The sequence below is a fragment of the Cyanistes caeruleus genome, chromosome 2 (assembly GCF_971803275.1).
Source record: "Cyanistes caeruleus chromosome 2, bCyaCae1.hap1.1, whole genome shotgun sequence".
NCBI lineage: Eukaryota > Metazoa > Chordata > Aves > Passeriformes > Paridae > Cyanistes > Cyanistes caeruleus.
Genome location: NC_141702.1, coordinates 55,268,212 through 55,287,069, shown reverse-complemented (window position 1 = coordinate 55,287,069; position 18,858 = coordinate 55,268,212). Strand labels below are relative to the sequence as shown.

The following is an 18,858-nucleotide window of genomic DNA, read 5'->3' as shown; positions in this document are numbered from 1 at the left end:
TGAAGAGGTCTTTGAGAAAGGAGAGAAAATCATCCAGGTTCTCCTGAAAGCCGGTTTTGCCATCAAGAAGAGCAAAGTTAAGGGACCAGCTCGTGAGATTCAGTTCCTGGGGGTAAAGTGGCAAGATGGACGGCGTCAGATTCCCACTGAGGTCGTCAATAAGATCACTGCAATGTCTCCACCCACTAGCAAGAAGGAAACGCAAGCTTTCCTAGGTGCCATAGGTTTTTGGAGGATGCACATTCCTGAGTACAGCCAGATTGTGAGCCCTCTTTACCTGGTCACCCGCAAAAAGAACACTTTCCAGTGGGGCCCTGAACAACAACAAGCCTTTGCTCAGATCAAACAGGAGATCGCTCATGCAGTAGCCCTTGGCCCAGTCAGAACAGAACCAGATGTGAAGAACGTGCTCTACTCTGCAGCCGGGAGCCACGGTCTGTCCTGGAGCCTTTGGCAGAAAGTGCCTGGGGAGACTCGAGGCCGACCACTGGGATTCTGGAGCCGAAGTTACAGAGGGTCTGAAGCCAACTACACTCCCACAGAGAAGGAAATTTTAGCCGCCTATGAAGGAGTTCAAGCCGCCTCAGAAGTGATTGGCACAGAAGCACAACTCCTCCTGGCACCCCGACTGCCAGTGCTGGGGTGGATGTTTAAAGGGAAGGTTCCTGCTACCCACCACGCCACTGACGCTACATGGAGCAAGTGGATCGCTCTCATCACACAGCGCGCCCGTATTGGAAACCCGAATCGCCCTGGGATTTTAGAGATAATTACAAACTGGCCAGAAGGTGAAAACTTTGGTCTCACTGATGAAGAGGAGCAGGAACAAGTGACACGGGCTGAAGAAGCTCCACCGTACAACCAACTGCCAGCAGAAGAAACACGCTACGCTCTGTTTACTGATGGTTCCTGTCGGGTCGTAGGGATGAACCGGAAGTGGAAAGCAGCCGTATGGAGCCCCACACGACAGGTCGCAGAGGCCACTGAAGGAGAAGGTGGATCAAGCCAACTTGCTGAACTCAAAGCTGTTCAACTGGCCCTGGACATTGCTGAAAGAGAGAAGTGGCCAAAGCTCTACCTCTATACGGATTCATGGATGGTAGCCAATGCTCTGTGGGGATGGCTGGAAAGGTGGAAAAGGGCCAACTGGCAACGCAGAGGAAAGCCAATCTGGGCTGCTGATGAATGGAAAGACATCGCCACCAGGGTAGAGAAACTGTCTGTGAGGGTCCGTCATGTAGATGCCCATGTCCCCAAGAGTAGGGCTAATGAAGAGCACCGAAACAATGAGCAGGTGGATCAGGCTGCAAAGATAGAGGTGTCAAAGATAGACTTAGATTGGCAACACAAGGGAGAGTTGTTCCTAGCTCGATGGGCCCATGACGCCTCAGGCCATCAGGGTAGAGATGCCACCTATAAGTGGGCACGAGACCGAGGGGTGGATCTAACCATGGACAGTATTTCTCAGGTTATCCATGACTGTGAGACGTGTGCCACAATCAAGCAGGCCAAGCGGTTGAAGCCGCTATGGTATGGTGGGCGTTGGTCCAAATATAGATATGGGGAAGCCTGGCAGATTGACTACATCACACTGCCCCAAACCCGCCAAGGCAAGCGCTACGTGCTCACAATGGTAGAAGCCACCACTGGATGGTTGGAAACCTACCCTGTGCCTCATGCTACAGCACGTAACACCATCCTGGGACTTGAAAAGCAGGTCCTTTGGAGGCATGGTACCCCTGAGAGGATTGAGTCAGACAATGGGACTCATTTCAAGAACAGCCTTATAAACAGCTGGGCTAGGGAACATGGCATTGAGTGGGTGTACCATATCCCCTACCATGCATGTGCTGCGGGGAAAGTAGAGAGGTACAATGGACTGTTAAAGACTACCTTGAAAGCGTTGGGTGGGGGATCTTTCAAAAATTGGGAGCAGCATCTAGCAAAGGCCACCTGGATAGTTAACACCCGAGGTTCCACCAATCGAGCAGGCCCAGCCCAATCCGAGCCCCTGCATAAAGTAGATGGAGACAAGGTCCCAGCAGTACATCTCAGAGGTTTGTTAGGAAAGACAGTTTGGATCAATTCTACTTCGAGTACAGACAAACCCATTCGTGGAGTTGTTTTTGCTCAAGGACCGGGTTGCACATGGTGGATAATGAGGAAAGATGGAACAACACAATGTGTACCTCAGGGAGATCTGATGGTTGGGTGAAGATTATGAATAAATGCCCTTGTCTGTATATAATGTATGTGTTGTAGGGTTAAAATATATATATATATATATTGATTTTGATAATAAGTTGACGATATGGGGATAAGGGGTGGAATGTCCTGGGGTGACTTTATGATACTGGTATCCCCAATCGTCTGGTTTATGTTACATATTAAGTCCTGCACCTTTAAGACTGTCTTTGAAAGCAAGAGAGGGGAAAGAAGAAGAGCGCAGTGTGTTAAGGAAAACATCACTCCCACGCACCCCGCTCCTGGACTGTGGTGTCTGCAGCACGGACAGACAGCGGGACAGAGCTTCTCTCTGACTTTTAGTTAGTTTTAGCTAGCTGAGGCAGAGGAGTTCCCTGGACCCTTGTTTTTTTTCAATTTTCTTGGATCTGTGCAAGCCTGCTCTGGACTGAACACCCAGCCAAACCCCGGGAGCTCACGCCTGTGGCCCACCGGGGCCTGGGCCTCGGCACTTTTCCAGCGTTGGAGGGACTGATAAGAACCTGAGTGAGCCGAGCTGCACCACATGAAAAAAGACTTTTCTTCCTAGACTTACCATCCCATCGAACAGCAAGAGGTTTTATTATTTAATAATTTTATTATTTAATATTACTCAATTTCTGTTAAATAAACAGCTTTTTCCACTTCTCTCCACGGAATTTTTTTTTTTTTTTCCCTTTTCCCTGACCCGTTGGTGGGGAGGGGCATTTCCCTGTGGAGATCCCCATTTGGAGTTTTCCTTCCTGATTTGCCCTAAACTAGGACATCGTATTAAAAAGCTGCAGCTCAGCAAATTTGGTTACCTGAAGAGGAAGCTTTTTTCCACAGCCTATCAATGTTTTGTCAAAATAGGGTTATCTGTGTATTTTTTTAATATCATGACCTGTGACTAATACAAAAGGAATTAAATCCTTGGTTAAGACAAAAGCCAGCAAACAGGCAGATGCTTCTGCATGATGTTTGTTCTCCCCGCTCACCCACACAGCTTAACGTGCCTGGAGCCATATGATGGCTTATGAAGCAAACAATGACCCAAACTGGTATCACCTGCAGAAAGTGTTAACTGCAGCTCCTCCCAGAAGTCCCCACAAATAGTCCATGGTTATTGAGTTCAGCTGGTACAGTCACATGTCCAAAGGTTGCTTATGTAAGTCTGTTTCAGGCTACAGTCTCATGGGTATATTAACAAACCTGTCATCACCAAAAATTGAAATAACATGTATTCATGCTTTGGATTCGTATTGTGTGCTCCAAGCAATGATTTGCTTAGTTATGTTTGAAATACTCCAACTTTGGTGAAGTGAGCCCTAATTTAAAAAATTTGTGCCTAGAAAAGTTAGACAGCTGCAAATCTGTACTGTAGTGCTCGTATGGGAACATCAGAAGCTGCTTTTCTCCTGATGTTTAGAAGCAAAATCTGCTGTGGTCTAGAGTTCAACTTTCACAAAAACTCCAGGAATCTCTCCATCATACCTACTGTTTTTCTGCAGGACTTGCATAGTGTCTTTGAAAAAATGTCTGTGATTTGAAAAATAATATGTATCGGTAACTCTGTATCCTTACTATAGCTGTTTTATAAAATAGTAAGAACATTAATGTATAAATAATTCCATTAGATTAACTCTTAAATAAGCAAACTGAACATCAAACTGTCTTTTCAGTGTGTAGATCCTGGCAGAGGGGACACAGAGCAGCAACGATTGCCCTCTTCCCTGGTGGCAGAGCCAGTTCTACTTTGTCTTGTCATTTCACACTGGAAGTCCCTGATGAGTAGATTAATTACCAAGGTTAATACATAAGGTCAGTCTCTTTCAGCATCACAACTTTCAGGGTACTTTTTCTATCATATACCTGTGGATTCATTTTTTTTTTACACTTAATCTTGTGGTCCTGCATTTTTACATTCCTTTTTCAAGGCTGTTGTATCCCTGGGTGTTATGGATCCATTGATGACAGTATCAGTAGGTGATGTCATTTATTAATTTTAGGGATTTCAATTTCATTGCTTTTTGTCATTTTCCTCTCACTTTTTAGTAAGAGTGCTTGTCATTCTAGGCTGTAAATTTGACAAAACATCCATGACCATGACAAGCAACTCAATAAATTCGGGGGAAAGCTCCAGACACTTTCATGATGGCCACGTTGAACATCAACTCTTGGAAATCTTACATTAAACTTAGCATCAAATCAGCAGGCAAGAATCTCACCCCTCACCCTGTGTACACTTTATATGCATACACTTTACCTATAAGCTCCACATTTCAACAGAATTTTCTTTGCTTCAATAGAAGTCATCATGTGTGTGTAAGTGCCTGGGGGCAGGGATGGGAATATTATATATACAGGAGAAAAATGTATTGCATCAGTTCAAAGTAAAAAAAGCTCATCAAAATGCTTAAAAGTTTAAGAAACAAAAAATGTCTTCCTTCTCAAAAGAAAGGTTACTTCTGTTTGCATTAGGAATTTACCACTGACTTCAGTGAAAACAGTTTTGAGTTCAATATTTTGCTGTGTCAAAAAATGCTGGAGACATTTTCATTAGATAGAGTAACTGTGAGCTAATCTTAATTTGTGGGAAAGACAGATGTCACAGTGGTTGTCCAGAAGATGCAGAGATTTGGCACCCTCTTACTGCTACACTTTTGGTTTCTGTGGGCATTTATAGCTCTAACTGGCTGTTTGCACAGAGGGTAGGCCATGGGGATGCTCTCCCTTTCTGCAGAGCAACATATACACCCCCAAAGGCACCAAGTTTCTCCTCCTGCTCTCCTTCTGTTTTGTGTTTGTTCTGCTAATTTTAGCATTATAAATAAGAGGGCAAAACTAAACCCAGAGGTCAGTTATGCTCTCTGAATCCATCTGTCCAATTAGGAAAAAAAAGTATAGACTGTTCATAAAAAAGTATAGATAGTTCATCTAGATTTAGAATATTGGATGCCTTTGGAATATTGAACTTTGGGAAGGCTGCACAGGAGGGATGCTCTTAATTTTCTTACAAAAATCACACAGGCTGAAAACTTATATCTACCAGCTGCTTGCTGAACCAGATCAAGACAGAAAACAAGGCAGTGAGAGGTAGGGACCAGGAGGTGCCTTCCTCCCCTCCAAAAGCAGTCGTGTTGGCTTCCACAGTCAAATAAATACATAAGGTGAAGAACAGCAGTTATGGGCCTAAACTTCTGCTTCCAAGGCCAGTCACCTAACACAGCTTTCTAGTGAGAATAATGATGGTGGATCAGAACTGATTCTACCCAAAGGGAGAAGGAGAAAGGAGAAGAGAAAAAAAATGGCACTGATAGACAACATAATTGGAAGGCTAGACAGATGCCACTCAGGTCTGACACAGGACAAAGGTGATCCTGCCCATGAGTCAGGGTTTGGCTTAGGTGGTCTCAGAAAATTAATTGTCACCTGGGAAGTGCAATACTCAGGTAAAGACTTTTAACGAGTTCTGGAAATGAGAGAAGCACTTCACTTCCTGGTTTTACCTTTTTTGAGGATGCTCCCAGATGTTGATAAGAGCTGAGGAGCAAACAGCAGAGATCATAGATTCATAGAATGGTTTGGGTTGGAAGGGATCTTGATCATCTAGTTTCAGCCCCTCTGTTGTGGGCAGGGACACCAACCACCAGACCAGTTTGCTCAAAGCCCCATCCTGGAGCACTTCCAGGGATGGGGCATCCACCACTTCTCTCTCTGAACAACCTGTTCCAGTGCTTCGGCACTCTCACAAACTTAGATTTTTTTACTAATATGTAAGTATTATATATCTATATCTGTATATCTAATATCCAATGCCAAAAAGCATTTACACTGTTTATGTCCTGTGTGACAGACAGCTAGAATTGTAATTAACTTAGCAAAGACATATATGAAGCATAAGCAACCATTTAAAAATGGTACTTATCCTTTAAAGTCCATATGTTAAAAGCTATTCCTCTTCATCAGCATCAGAGCAGATGCACTCCGTGAAAATTAAAAAACCTGAAATTAGGTTAAATTCAAATGAAAGGGAATTAATTCTTCCCCATACCTGAGGAGACCTGACTGTGTAGAAATGGCATTGCTGAGGTATCCCCTTGTGGGACTTGCTATGAATCAGCGGCCAGGATTACTCTGCACCTAAGTGCCTCCTTTTGCAGAGGTGCTCGTAAAAGAGGGGAAAAGACAACAACCACAACTGAGGGAAATGAGAAACTCTTTGCTGTAAAGCCTTCTGGCTTTTCCAACTGGTCTAATAAAACTCTTGCCCTCCAGTTTTCTCTCCCGAGAGAAGTAAGAAGTTTTTATGAACTTGAGTCAAGGTATTTGGAAATTTGGCAACCTCTGCAGAAACCAGTCTGCTGATGAGAAAAAGAAAGCTAAATCATTCTGCTTTTGCCCTGAGCACAGGGTTGGATAAATATTCTTTTTCTAACAATGATTTTATTTTTGTGTCCTCAGGCAAGTAATTTAAAACATCAACAGACATGAGTCCAAACTCATCATAGGAATAGCTGAAAGCATACTAGTCTTTATTTATACTAGTTTGAGATTAACAGAACTTTTAAAATGTAGATTGTAGGTAGCACAGAAGGAGCTCCAAAATTTTCCTAACTTGAGCCAAAGTTGGGCTGCATTAAGAAAGAAAGGCAGAAATGGTTTACCTCTGTACTCACTGGTCCCAAACTTTGCTTCCAGCTCTGGTGATTAATGTATATTACTTCATAAGAAGAATTTGCATCTCCTTAGTATACCTATCTGAAAGCAAAACCAACCGTGTCTTCTCTGCTACTCCCTGCAAAAGAAAAGAAAAATTCTAAATAAGGACATTAAATGCATAGAATGAGAATTAAAAAATTCTAAAAACCTTCATACAATTACTTTGTATACAGTGATCAGTTAAATTGTAGGCATTTTCCACTTTAAAATGTAAAAATAATTTTCAAGTATTTGGGAAATAAGCTTTAAAAAAAAAAAAATACACAATTTCTGCTGCATTTACATGGCTATATTGCTATTCTCTCCAGTGCATCTTTAATCAACATTAATAAAATAAGCATGGTGCTTTGTCCTCTCACCTCAGTTAAGGAGGTTAAGACAACAAACAAAATTTGAAGTTTTTTTTTCTTGAAGATATGTGCTTTAAAACATGTTTAAGAGCAGCCAGGTTATCATGTGTGCCTGAGGAAACATTTGATGCTGACAGAGGCATGGGTGGAATGTGTCCACCTTGCTCTTCTTGAATCAATTAACTTGGATCAAGACAGAAAAGTTTTCCAACACCTTTTACCTGTGCAGTAATGTTCCCTAGGAGCCCATCCTGCTGGCTCAGCATTCCAAAGACAACATCCAGTTCAACCCAAAACCTTTCCTGCTCTCAGTTCCCTACCCACATGGAACACAAACTGGATTGTCAGTGAAGCTGGTTTTTTTTGCATAAGCATTACCCCACTGTAAAAGGCTTCCAGCTGGATCTGCAAGATGCTTCTCTAACCCTTTTGCATTGCACTGATGTCAAAATCTGGATTCATGGAGGCCATTCCAAAGATTAAAAAATCATTATATTAAAAGGGTAAATAAAAGGTGATTAATTTACACGTCACAGGTGAGAGCAGAATTCTTGTTGCCTTCTATTAGAAAGATGATGTAGATATTAGCTATCTACTTTACAAAGAGTTTATATAAGACTTTGCATTAATTATTAGTATAAAATCAATGTTCAATATTCATGAATTTCCTGCATGGAAGCTAAATTCCATAAGAGAAAAGTCAGAAGGCAACTAACTCAAAGCATGCCACAGAGTACAGCGTGCACTAGAAATAAGACAAACCTTTTTATGCCTCTCAGAAATCTTCCTGCCTACAAATGGACAGGACACACAGCTCTTGCTGGGCTGCTCTCTAGCAAGAACATCTCAATGCCAGAATACACCAGCAGGGATAAACCAGGTATTCAGTCACTACCCATGATCGGGCCAAATCTTCATCATTATTTGACTCATTAAGGAACAGTAGAGAAGCGCACACTTGGAAAACTGGATGTTACCCAGAGGGATCTGGCTAAGTTTAAGTGGGCTCAAGGGACTCTCATGTGGTTTAACAATTCCAAGTGCAGGATGCTATATCTGTCTCAAGAAAGAACATCAGTCTGTTTGAGCAAGTCCAGATCAGGCCACCAAGTCGATTCAAGGGAGGGAGAACCTCTCCTATGAGAAGAAAAAAGCTGAGAGAAGTGGGATTTTTCAGCCTGGAGAAGAGACATCTTAGGGATAACCTAATTTTGGCCTTCCAGTACCTGAAGGGAGTCTACAAGGAAGAAGAGGAGAGACCTCTTACAAGGGTACGTAGTGACAGGACAGGGCAAAATGGCTTCAATCTGAAAGAGTAGGTTTAGATCAAGTATTAGGAAAAAATTCTTCCCTGTGAGGGTGATGAGGCACTGGAACAGCTTGCCCAGAAAAGCTGTGGATATCTCATCTGTGATAGTGTTCAAGGGCAGGTTGGATAGAGCTTTAAGTAACCTGGTGTAGTGGAAGGTGTCACTACCCATGGCAGGGGGGTTGGAATTAGCCAATCTTTAACATAGACAATTCTATGATTCTACAACTTTTTAATCAGTACTTGAACCATGTAAAGCAATGGTGCGAGGGGGAAATGGACAAGCCAGTATTTAGTAATGGAAGTAAGAGTTTTTAAAAAAGAAAACCACTTGCTGAATAAGAAAAACACTCACCGGGCTTGCTTAGGTGACTGCCTTCCTCTAGAAGAGCAGTGAAATTGAATTCTGTTTGGAGAAGATGGTAACCTGATGTCTCCCTGTGCTCCTGCCAGCAGCATTGCTTGTAGGCTAAGATTTGACTGATTTAGACTGTTTTCTGCATATGTTTGATATGTTTGGTCTCCTAATGATGCAAAAAAAATTCTGGTGAAGTTGCCAAAGTCTCTTAATGTGACTTTTGGGAATTGCACAGCCCTGCCCACAAAGTGCCTCTTCTACTAAGAATGTTTTATTACATGAGTATTGTTCTTGGGATTATAAATAGCAGCAAGCTGGAAAAGGTAGGTTTTGTCACAGTATTTGTAGATCAAGTGTGCAGCTCTGTAAAATTGTTTGGATGATTTATTTTAATGGAAATTGGAAAGTAATAGGAGTGCTATTCCTGCACTTCTAGTAGTCTAAATGTTACCATCACAATGGGGTAGGCAGTGCTGGTGAGAGCAGTATATTGCTGGAAGACAGGATAACATCACCCCCAGGTTTTGGTAGAAAGTCACAAGGACTTGTGATGTACAGGCTTCAGGGCTGCAGAAAAGCAGCAGATTGACCCTTGAGCTCTGCAGAGACAAAATCATATAGTCCCATAAGGAGATTTCAAGGATTCAAGTATTGTTTCCATTTCAACTCAGCCTCCAAAATGCCAATTTTCTCTGCATAGGCAAAGTAAATCTCAGGAGCAATCTGGTGCTAGCTCCAGAGCCATGGAATAGGGATGGCCTGGCCATTGGCTCTGCCAGCATGGGACTCCCATGCTGGGCTGGGTGGAACTGTCCACCCTCCGTGCAGCTCACCAGAAATAGCACAGCTGCTTCCCCTGAGTGTTACCACTTCTACCAGACTGTACCTAACAAAGCTCTGGCTTGTCTTGCCTGAGATACTGCAATGTGTCCAAGGCACGAGGTGGTCCCACTACTTTGGCTTTTGGCTAAGTGACCAGGAAGATCCCAGCTAAGCACAAGTTTGTGTGTTGGAGTTTTCTTTCAGTGCCTGTTTGCTGTGAGAGGAGCAGGGAGCTGGACATGCAGGGGACAGGTTGTGCAGCTGTTCCTCTGACAGCCTCTATCTCCAGCTTTGCTTCCCCCATGGCATCTGCATCCAGGCTAGCTGGGAAACCCTATTTCTGTCTGCTGTGCTGTGCAGCACAGCATGCTGTGTAGGGCAGCCCATCATACCTCCCTGTACTAAAACATCCCATGCTGTGTACAGGCTCCTAAAATGTCATCAACACCACCCTTACCAAACTGAGATGTGCTGGAGTACATCACAGTGAGCATTTTGCACTCTTTTGTATAAATGCTCGTACAATACATGCTCTGGGAAACACTAGTTGAACTTCAGTGACCGCCATTGTGCTTTAAAGGCAGCAAGTTTGTACTAGATGTGTAATGCAATCATTCTTTTGAGGAGTGAGTTTGTCATCTCCATGTGAAACCTGATCTAGGGGCTTCTGTCATCTAAGAACATAAGGCACAGTCTTATTAGAAAATTAAGAAAAGACCTGAATTTAAGAAACATTCTTCACTCCTTCATCGTCCTTACCCTCAGAAAAGATAAATGTGTACTTTTGGAATTGTCCTAAGGATCCCTCCTTTAGCAGGCAGTTTAACAAAGGCTGAGTGCCCCCAGTTAGGTGCTGAGGTCACACCTTTGGCCTTGACAAGGCCTGTCACATACCTGCAATTTCTCCTTAAATTAATCCATATCCACTTGCAGGTGTTAACAATTTTGTAGAAGAGAATCTAAACACTCAGCAACTCACAATTTTCTGTTTTGTCAGTCATCTGAGTCTGTACCTTTGAAGTTACTGCTATAATTGGAAGAAAGGTCACACTAATCTATTCCTTCTAAAGATTGCTTTCATTTCACTAGTATCTAATTATTTTTTTTTCTCTCATTTCTTAAGATGCCTTAGGTAAAAGTAGTTTTTGCTGTTTTTCCTTTTATGAGCATTTTCTTTTCTAGAAGTTGTTTTGTAGTTTCATATATCCCTCACATCACAGTGGGTGGTTGTATTCTGGAAACCCCAGTGACACTTGTGAAATATTGTCATGCAAAAGCCAAAAAAAAAAAAAAAAAAAAAAGAAGAAGCATTACTGGTTTCCTTTACATACTAGTTTGATTTTTTTTTTACTGAATTAAAATGCAATTTTGGTTGAGTACCGGGCTCTTTCTCTTGCATTTAAATGTGAAGAAAACACATTTCACACGGCATAACTTCCTTTTAAAACCTATTTCATATAGCTCGGAGCTTTCAAGGGCCAGTATGACTCCTTGTGGGCTCTAACCATCCTGTTCTGGGTGCCATGCTATTTTTTGTCTCCATCCAGATTTGCAGCGAGAGGGGAACATTCCTCCAAAAGCATCTCTCTGCTCGTTGCTCTCGCCCCCGCCATGGCTGTGGCGCTGAGAGCAGGGGAAGGGAAGGCAGCTTGTGCTCAGGGAGTGTTGGGGACCGCACGGCAGAGCTGCCCGAGTGGCGGTGCCGCCGGGCACGGGGGTGTCAGGGGACGCGAGTGCGGTTTCCAGATGTGCTTTTGTAGCCGTCACACTGCAAACCGCTCCGGGGGGGGGTCTTCATTCTTCACCTGAAACGCAAAAAGAGCTCTCCCGACGGGGGATCACCTGCTCAGCTCCATCCGTCCGCCGCACAGTGCGCTCGCACTAAGCGGGGAGGCGGCCGAGAGTGGGGAAGCGCTCGTTTGCCTCCGGGCTTCCTCCCGTGGAATTCTTCCTCCAGAGTTAAGAGTTGCCGGGGGGCCGGGGAGGTCTCCCGTCCACCGCCTTCCCTCCGCTTCCCCTGTCGGGAGAAGGATTTGGGGTCGCTAACGCAAACTCCGACCATCTCGGCGAGCCCACGGCAGGTGCTCCCGGCGCGGCGGGGTCAGGCCCGGCCCCGACGGGCGGCCGGGGGAGCCGGGGGAGCCGGGGGAGCCGGGGGCGGCCGCCAGCGCCGGGCCGGGGCGGGAGCGAACAAAGCGCTGCCGAGGGCGCGCTGCCCCGACGGGGCCGGCGCGGTGCCGCCCGCAGCGGGGGCGGGGTGACCGGGGCACCCGGCCCCCCTTCCCCACACACACAGACACACGCACAGACACACGGACACAGACACACACCCCCGCACACGCACACCGCGCCCGGGCACACGCCGAGACGCACCGGCGGCCGCTGGTGCGCGGCGAGAGGATGCGGCGGCTGCGCCCCTGGGCGCTGGTGCTGGGCGGGCTCCTGTGTGCCTGGGCCGGGGCCGGGGCCGGGGCCGGGGCCGGGCCGGCGCTGCGGAGCTACCCGCACAGCGCGGTGCTGGACGGCGCGGGCGCCTACCGCCTGCGCTGGGGCCGCCGCGGCAGCGCCCTCGCCCTCCGCCTGGAGGTGCGCACCCGCGGCTACGTGGGCTTCGGGCTCTCGGCCAGCGGCGGCATGGCCTCAGCCGACATCGTGGTGGGAGGTGTGGAGAGGGGCCAGCCCTACCTGCAGGTAAGGCCCTGCTCCTTCCCCTCGACCGCCGACCCGGGTCCTCTTTGTCCGCCCACCTTCCCCCCGCTGTCCCTCTCTCGGGACGCCCTTCCTTCCCTGCCCCGCGTTTCTTCTGCAGACTTCTTGCTCTGCATCCCTGTATCTCTTTACTTTTTCCTTCCACCCTTCGGGTTATCCCTATTCTTCTGCGTTCCCTTCTCCTGGGGGAGATACTTCTTTTCGATCCGCTTCCTGCTGACCTTCCCTCTAAACTTCTATATGGATTTCGTTAAAGGTGTCAGGTTTCTTTCCTCTTTATGCACAAGATATAACAGCCCTATTCTCTCTCCTTTGGGCACTCTGTGCTACCTGCCCGCTGAGCCTAGACCCGCGGAGGAGAGGGTAGGAGGGCAGAGAAGGAAGGTTGTGGCACCTTTCCCCTCACCCTGCCAGAGCTTGGCAGTCCTGGTGCCGCCTGAACTTGCTCTTTCTAATCCCACTGGCATGAGGACAACATCCCGCCAGCTTCTAAACCTGTTGACGTCCCCTTCTGCTGGCACACAGCTGGTGCTGCTCCTGTTCTTGGTGTTCCTCCTCTCCTCACCTGGAAGTGTTTTGACCCAGATGTTGGAAAGGACTTGCAGAATAACTACTGGGAGGACTCCTGGTAGTGTCCTTAGTTTGAGGTAATGCAACCTCAGAGGTGCCCAACTCTACTGGTATAATTTTCTTGGGATGTTTCTGTAGTAGTCTTGATATAGTCAGGGCTACGTCTGGGAACGGGAGTGTGGAACAGAGGCCTTGCTGGTGCTTACAGCGACTCATCCACTCCAAGAGGCACTGGTGGCTGGTGGAGCAGGGGCCATGAGAGGGGAGGGGACCCACACCTGTGGTCCCCTCTCGTCAACCTGGGATCCAGCCGGCAGGAGGTGCTCTGGGGTCTGGGAGCAAGGACAGCTTGTCCCACGGATGACTGAAAGGGGAATCAGGCATCTTGTCACCCCCAGCTACTTGAATAATAACTCAGAGATGCAGTTCAAGAGCAGAGTGGTTGTTAAGAGTATGCTCTAGGAGAAGGTATCTGTCTTCCCTTCATTATGTTAGAGCTAGTTGATCTTTGAAGCTGCTGCTTAAATTTTAAGAGCTTTTTCCTTAAGAATATCTATTTTCTATTAGCAGTTCACCATAAGAAAACAAAAAGCATATTATCTCCCTACTATTTGTCAAGGTTTTATAAAATCAAAACTTTTCCAGAAGAATCGAGCTTTTAGTATAAATATTTTCCTTTTTAAAATTTCTTATACTTTTTCTTTCCCCCATTAGTTTGCTGTATGAAGTTTAGGCAAATATTTGTCTTCCTTAAGTTCAGACCAGCGATTTTCAGACTATTGCTTTCTCCATATTTCAAAATGAAGATATTTTTTCGTAAAGCATAAATAAAAGAATAATAATAGTAAAAAAGCCCCACTCTAGTCTGCTCATTGAGCAATGAGCTCTTCACTCACAGAATGAAAGGCTCTGCAATTCTGAAGACACACCTATTAACCATTAAAAGAAACCCAGGTTTTTTCCTGGTTAGTTCATAGATCCTGTTAGGGTAAAGCAAGTCCTTTAGAAAGGCATCCAAGCCTAGTGTAAAGACATCCAGTGGTGGAGGATCTATCACTTCCCTTGATAGTTTGTGGCACTAACGAATCTCTGCTGTTCCTGATTGCCAGGATTAGTTTGTCATGGTATAGCTTTCAGCTATGTGTTTTCTACTATATTAAAAACTCTACTCCCCCTGCATACCGCCTTCATAAAGTTATTTATATACTGCAATCTAGGCAATCAAGTCACTCCCCAATTTTCTTTTTTGTTAAATAAATAGATTGAGTTCTTTAGCATCACAGGACATTTCTCCCAGCACTCAAAGCACTCTTGTGGCTCTTTTCAGCACCCTTCACAGGTTTTCAACATCCTTAAAAATGGCCCCATGCTAACTCCGTTCTTCCACGGGTTTTATCCATCAGTATTCTGTTACAAATAGAGAAGGACTGCAGCAAATGCCTGCTGATACAAACCTATTGATATTTTTCCTGAAACACCAATTTAGCATATAATTTGTTATGCTAAGAGCTATGAGTTATTTTGTTGCACTTTTGAGTAGGTAAAACACAGAAGAAATAACTTTCGTTATGCTTGTGTGCCACTTGAGGCTTGCTCCATCCCCATTCCTTCTTCAGTTCTAGTTAGCATGGTTTCTTTCTAAGCTGAACTTAGGTTTTTAAAAAGTTGCTCAGTTAAAATTTTTCCATGCTTGCAGCAGCAAGGAACAGCCAGAAACAAAGATGATAAACAAAATTTATTCCAGAGGCTTTTTCTGGTCAGGCAGCAGGGTTCACTAGAAAATGAACAAATTGTTCCAGGATGTTGTTTCAATAATAATAATTTACTGGACAAACAAATACAGTTAATATTTTTAAAAATACATTCTGTGTTAAGTGTATATCATCATAATTTAGATTATTTACTACTGAAAAAGATTTTTTCATAGATAGCACCCTTGAAAGTATGTGGTTTTATGCCTAGCTGCACTCCACGAAATATGTACACCCTATAATGAATGAACTTACTTTTCCTTTTGGTTTTAGAAAAATGTTTTTATTCCATGACCATCTGTTGGAAAATGCACATCGTGGTCTAAACTCTTAGAGGGGTCATTTTTTGGTTTCTTTGAAAGTTTTGAGATGCTTGTTAGTGGCCTGATGTTCAGATGTTCTGAAACACCTTTATAGCCTTTCAAGTGGGCATTGAAATTGCTGATCCCTTGGGTCAATTTTGCCTTTTTCCTCCCCAAATTCTCTCTCCTTCTTTAAAAATAGAAAGTGTTCTCAGAGGTAAGAGTTCTCTTCTGGGAATAAACATGTAAATATAGTTAGACTACAGCTGCCAGTTAGGGTAAAAGCACACACTCCTGTCTGTGGAAGATCCATGCATTGGGGTAGAGGAAAACAGCCAGATAGTTTTCAGAGAAAAGAGAGAAAATGTTTCCTCTGTCATTTATTCCTCATCCTCTCAGAGCAAGTAAATCCTATTCCCACCATCAGCAGGCAGTGCTTGCCTTGAAAAAACCTGGTGACTCAAAGTCCTGGATATTCAGGGTTGAGTATTTCTTTGACAGTTTTCAGTGTATCCTGAACTTGGATGTAATGAGCTGTTTGTTTTGGTTTGCTTTACCATGTTTGAGCTGTATTTAATCTGAAAGTGTGTCTGACATAAGGAAAGGCTAAAACAATTTGGAGGTCTGTGGCTTAGTTTTGTCTAAATATATCAAGATGAAAAGTGTTACGATGTCATGAAAGAAGGAGAACAAGCTTTCATGGTGTACCAGAGTAGTTTTTTGAAGAGCGTTGGAATGATCATGGTCATTTATTGTCCTAACATGTCAGAAGTTTGTTATTTGAAATGGGAACCTGAACGTATTTTGGGAGGATGCAGAGGACATAGCATGGATATGTGTATACATGCAGGCATGACTTAGTGCTTTGTCGTGAGGGAAGCACCTCCACCGAGCAGAAGGAGAAAAAGGAGATGAGTGAACAGACTATTCTAACACATTACTGAGAGCCTGTGGTGTCAGAGTAGCAGATTGTGTGGTGTTTGGCTGAGCATGTTTGAGAACAAGAAGGTACCAATGGGGGTTGGTATTGGAAGGCTGGGAGCTGCCTTTGTCTCTATAGGGAGGAGTTGGACTTAGGAGAGTTCATACTTAGCAAAATGTTACCTTGAAATATTTCCATGGTCATTTGCAGCATGTGTTACTCTTCATACAAGACCTTGGGGCAGCCTTAGATTTTGCATCTATTTTTTTTCATTCTTTTTTTTTCATTTTCTTTTTTTTTTTTTTTTTCCTAATGCATCTCTTTTGTGCTCATGAATTGACACAGCATGCATTTTCTTGCTAGACCCATGCCTTTTCCTTGGTCTCCACCCCTGTCTGGAATTGTGCATCCCCACCCACAGCACGTAGCTGCTGAGAGCCCCATTTTGGGGAGAGTAATCCTCCTTGATGAATGCCTATTTTGTGCAAGTTATACAAGAGGGTTGCATTGTTAGAATCTTCTGTTGAACTTGCACAAAAATAGTCCCTACTCAGGGTGAATAGGGACTGTGTGTCACTAAAAAGTACTTTATTATTCATTAGAGCCTTGCTTGTTAACTGTCACCCAAACTAAAGAATATCTGTTATCAAATGTATCCCATAGAGTTAGCTTAATTGCTCACAGGGAAGTACTTGGAGGAAATTTTAAAGGACAGAAAACAGTGAGCATTTTCAGTACTTAACGATATGCCGCTTTTAAGTGCACTCATGCCAACAGCAACAAAAGAAGTGTTTAGGAAACAGCTTGAAAGGCACCAATAGAGAGATGCGAAGCGAGTGCCACACTGACATATCTCAGTCCGTGTTTTGTTGGAGGTATTTCATGCCTTTGGGCATCGGGGCAGAATCTCCAGATGACTAATGTCTCCCTCTTGGCTTCAATGAGCGGCATAAAGAGACACTCCAGTGTACATCTCCACTGGCTGGGTGCTTTGTAGTTCCCTTTGAGACGTACAATAGTTAGGACAAGGAAGCAACAGTTGGTGAACAAAAGATGAGAAGAATTCTGAAGCTTGTAATTTGCAGGCCTTCGGGGGACTGTTTTCAAGAATTTGGTTGGGATTGTTTTTCTTTTCTTTTTTCTTTCCCTTTTTTTTTTTTTCCTTTATTTTTTGTTCTTCTTTGGATTTTGGAAACACTAAGAAAATGAAATTTTCTCATATCTCTGCAAAAATATGGAATTTTAGCCACTGTGAGTGATGCAAAGGCTTAAAGTAATGGGGGGATAATTTAATTCTCAATATAAATAAGTATCAGAAGAAGCAGGAAAGGGAAGAAGGGAGATTTTCTGAGGCAGATCCAGAAATTTTGGTAACAAGTATCCCTAATTGTTGTGCTTGAAAATCCCCTAAATATTTCTAATCTTCCTCATAATTGAAGTAATTAAAGTAATTAAAGCCAGAAAACTTGTACTGGATAAATGTAGCTCCTGTGTAAGGAATGTTCCTTGTGATAAAGTGCAGTTCTAAGATTGTATCATGAAGTATCTCCTCAATGATTTTCTTTCCCTTAAAACGCTTTGCTACATGTTTTGTCTAGTCTCTTTGTGTTAGGACAGCCTTTAATCTAGCTTTATATCTTCTGATATAACTGGAATATAAACTCCTAAATTAACATTTATTCTTGATGTAAAGACTTGTATAGAGCCTTGGGACTCCACCGCAATGTCAAATTATCCAGGTCGATATGCGATGTCATATTTCAACCTGTAGCCATTAGTGCCTCTTACACCTTCTTGTGCTAAGTTAGACAGGACTCCACACTTCAGTGTTTTCATTTGTGTGAAGAGAAACTGATATATGTTTTACTTCTCAGGAATGTCACAGAAACAAAGGGATGCCACTGCCAGCTGTAGGCCACCCTGGGCGGCATTTAACTGGATATAAGAAATATGCAGAAGTGTATTCAAGTGACACAGTCTGAATGAGAAAAGGCATATTTCGAAGTAAATAATTGTTTTATGTATAAAAAATACAAGCCCTCTTTTTTGTGAAGAAAATACATGAACATGTGCACACACATATGTAGGCATTATCCATTTCTGTAAATACACAAGTGGAAGTGTGCGTCTTTGTGTATATGTGTATGTCTGTATATAAATCACAGACACACACACAGTTATTTGTTAGAGATAAGTTTTCTGTCCTTGTCAGAGTTAGTAGTGCACCTGAAGTAAATAATCCACACTCTAGTGTATGTCAGCCAGTTTAATAGGAGTTGTAGCAGGAATTATGTACAGCTTCTCAAAACTGCCTGCGTGAGTGAGATCCAGGCTTCCTAGCATGGACTGAATCACTTCATGCTATTCTGCTATGTAGGTAAAAAAGCAAAACAAAAAAACCCAACCACCCCAAAACCCCACCCACTCAAACAACCAGAAGCAAACAAAAAAAAATCCAGAACAAAAAAAAAAACCAATGCAACACGCCCCCATCCCCCCTCAAACTAGTAAATCGATTATAAACAGACTGCTCTTGGGACAGTGGCTGTGAACTTATTGATCCTAGTTACTTGAGAAACTTAACTGCAACTACTTGATTGCTGTTGCTGTACTCTTTGTATGGTTATTTTTTCATTTGCAGCCAATCTCAAGATTGGTGCAGTCAACTGGAATGCTCTCAAGGTGTTCTTACACAGCACAGCGATGCTTTCAGGCTCCTGCTTCGTGTTAGATTGCTGTGAGTGGGCTCTGCTTTCCCCCAGCATAAGAGCATGCTAAGATCTTTGCCTGAAACTCAAGCTGAAATTTATTTGAGGTTGCAAAACAGTTTGGTTTGCTTAT

General features: G+C 43.8%; 1 protein-coding gene and 1 long non-coding RNA gene across 2 annotated transcripts in view; one reads left to right on the top strand and one right to left on the bottom strand.

Annotated features, from left to right (window-relative positions):
- Positions 1 to 9,159: 9,159 nt before the first annotated feature.
- LOC147654827 (uncharacterized) lies at positions 9,160 to 13,025 on the bottom strand. Its single transcript, XR_015283207.1, has 2 exons — positions 12,879 to 13,025; positions 9,160 to 11,780 (listed from the first exon to the last, which is right to left on the bottom strand). It is a non-coding gene; the product is annotated as an uncharacterized LOC147654827 (long non-coding RNA).
- MOXD1 (monooxygenase DBH like 1) overlaps positions 12,056 to 18,858 on the top strand; it is a 50,587-nt gene continuing 43,784 nt past the window's right edge. Inside the window, exon 1 of the mRNA XM_023924621.2 lies at positions 12,056 to 12,454. Coding sequence (XP_023780389.2) covers positions 12,164 to 12,454 — 291 coding nt within the window. The 5' untranslated portion in view covers positions 12,056 to 12,163. The remainder of the gene's footprint in view (positions 12,455 to 18,858) is intronic.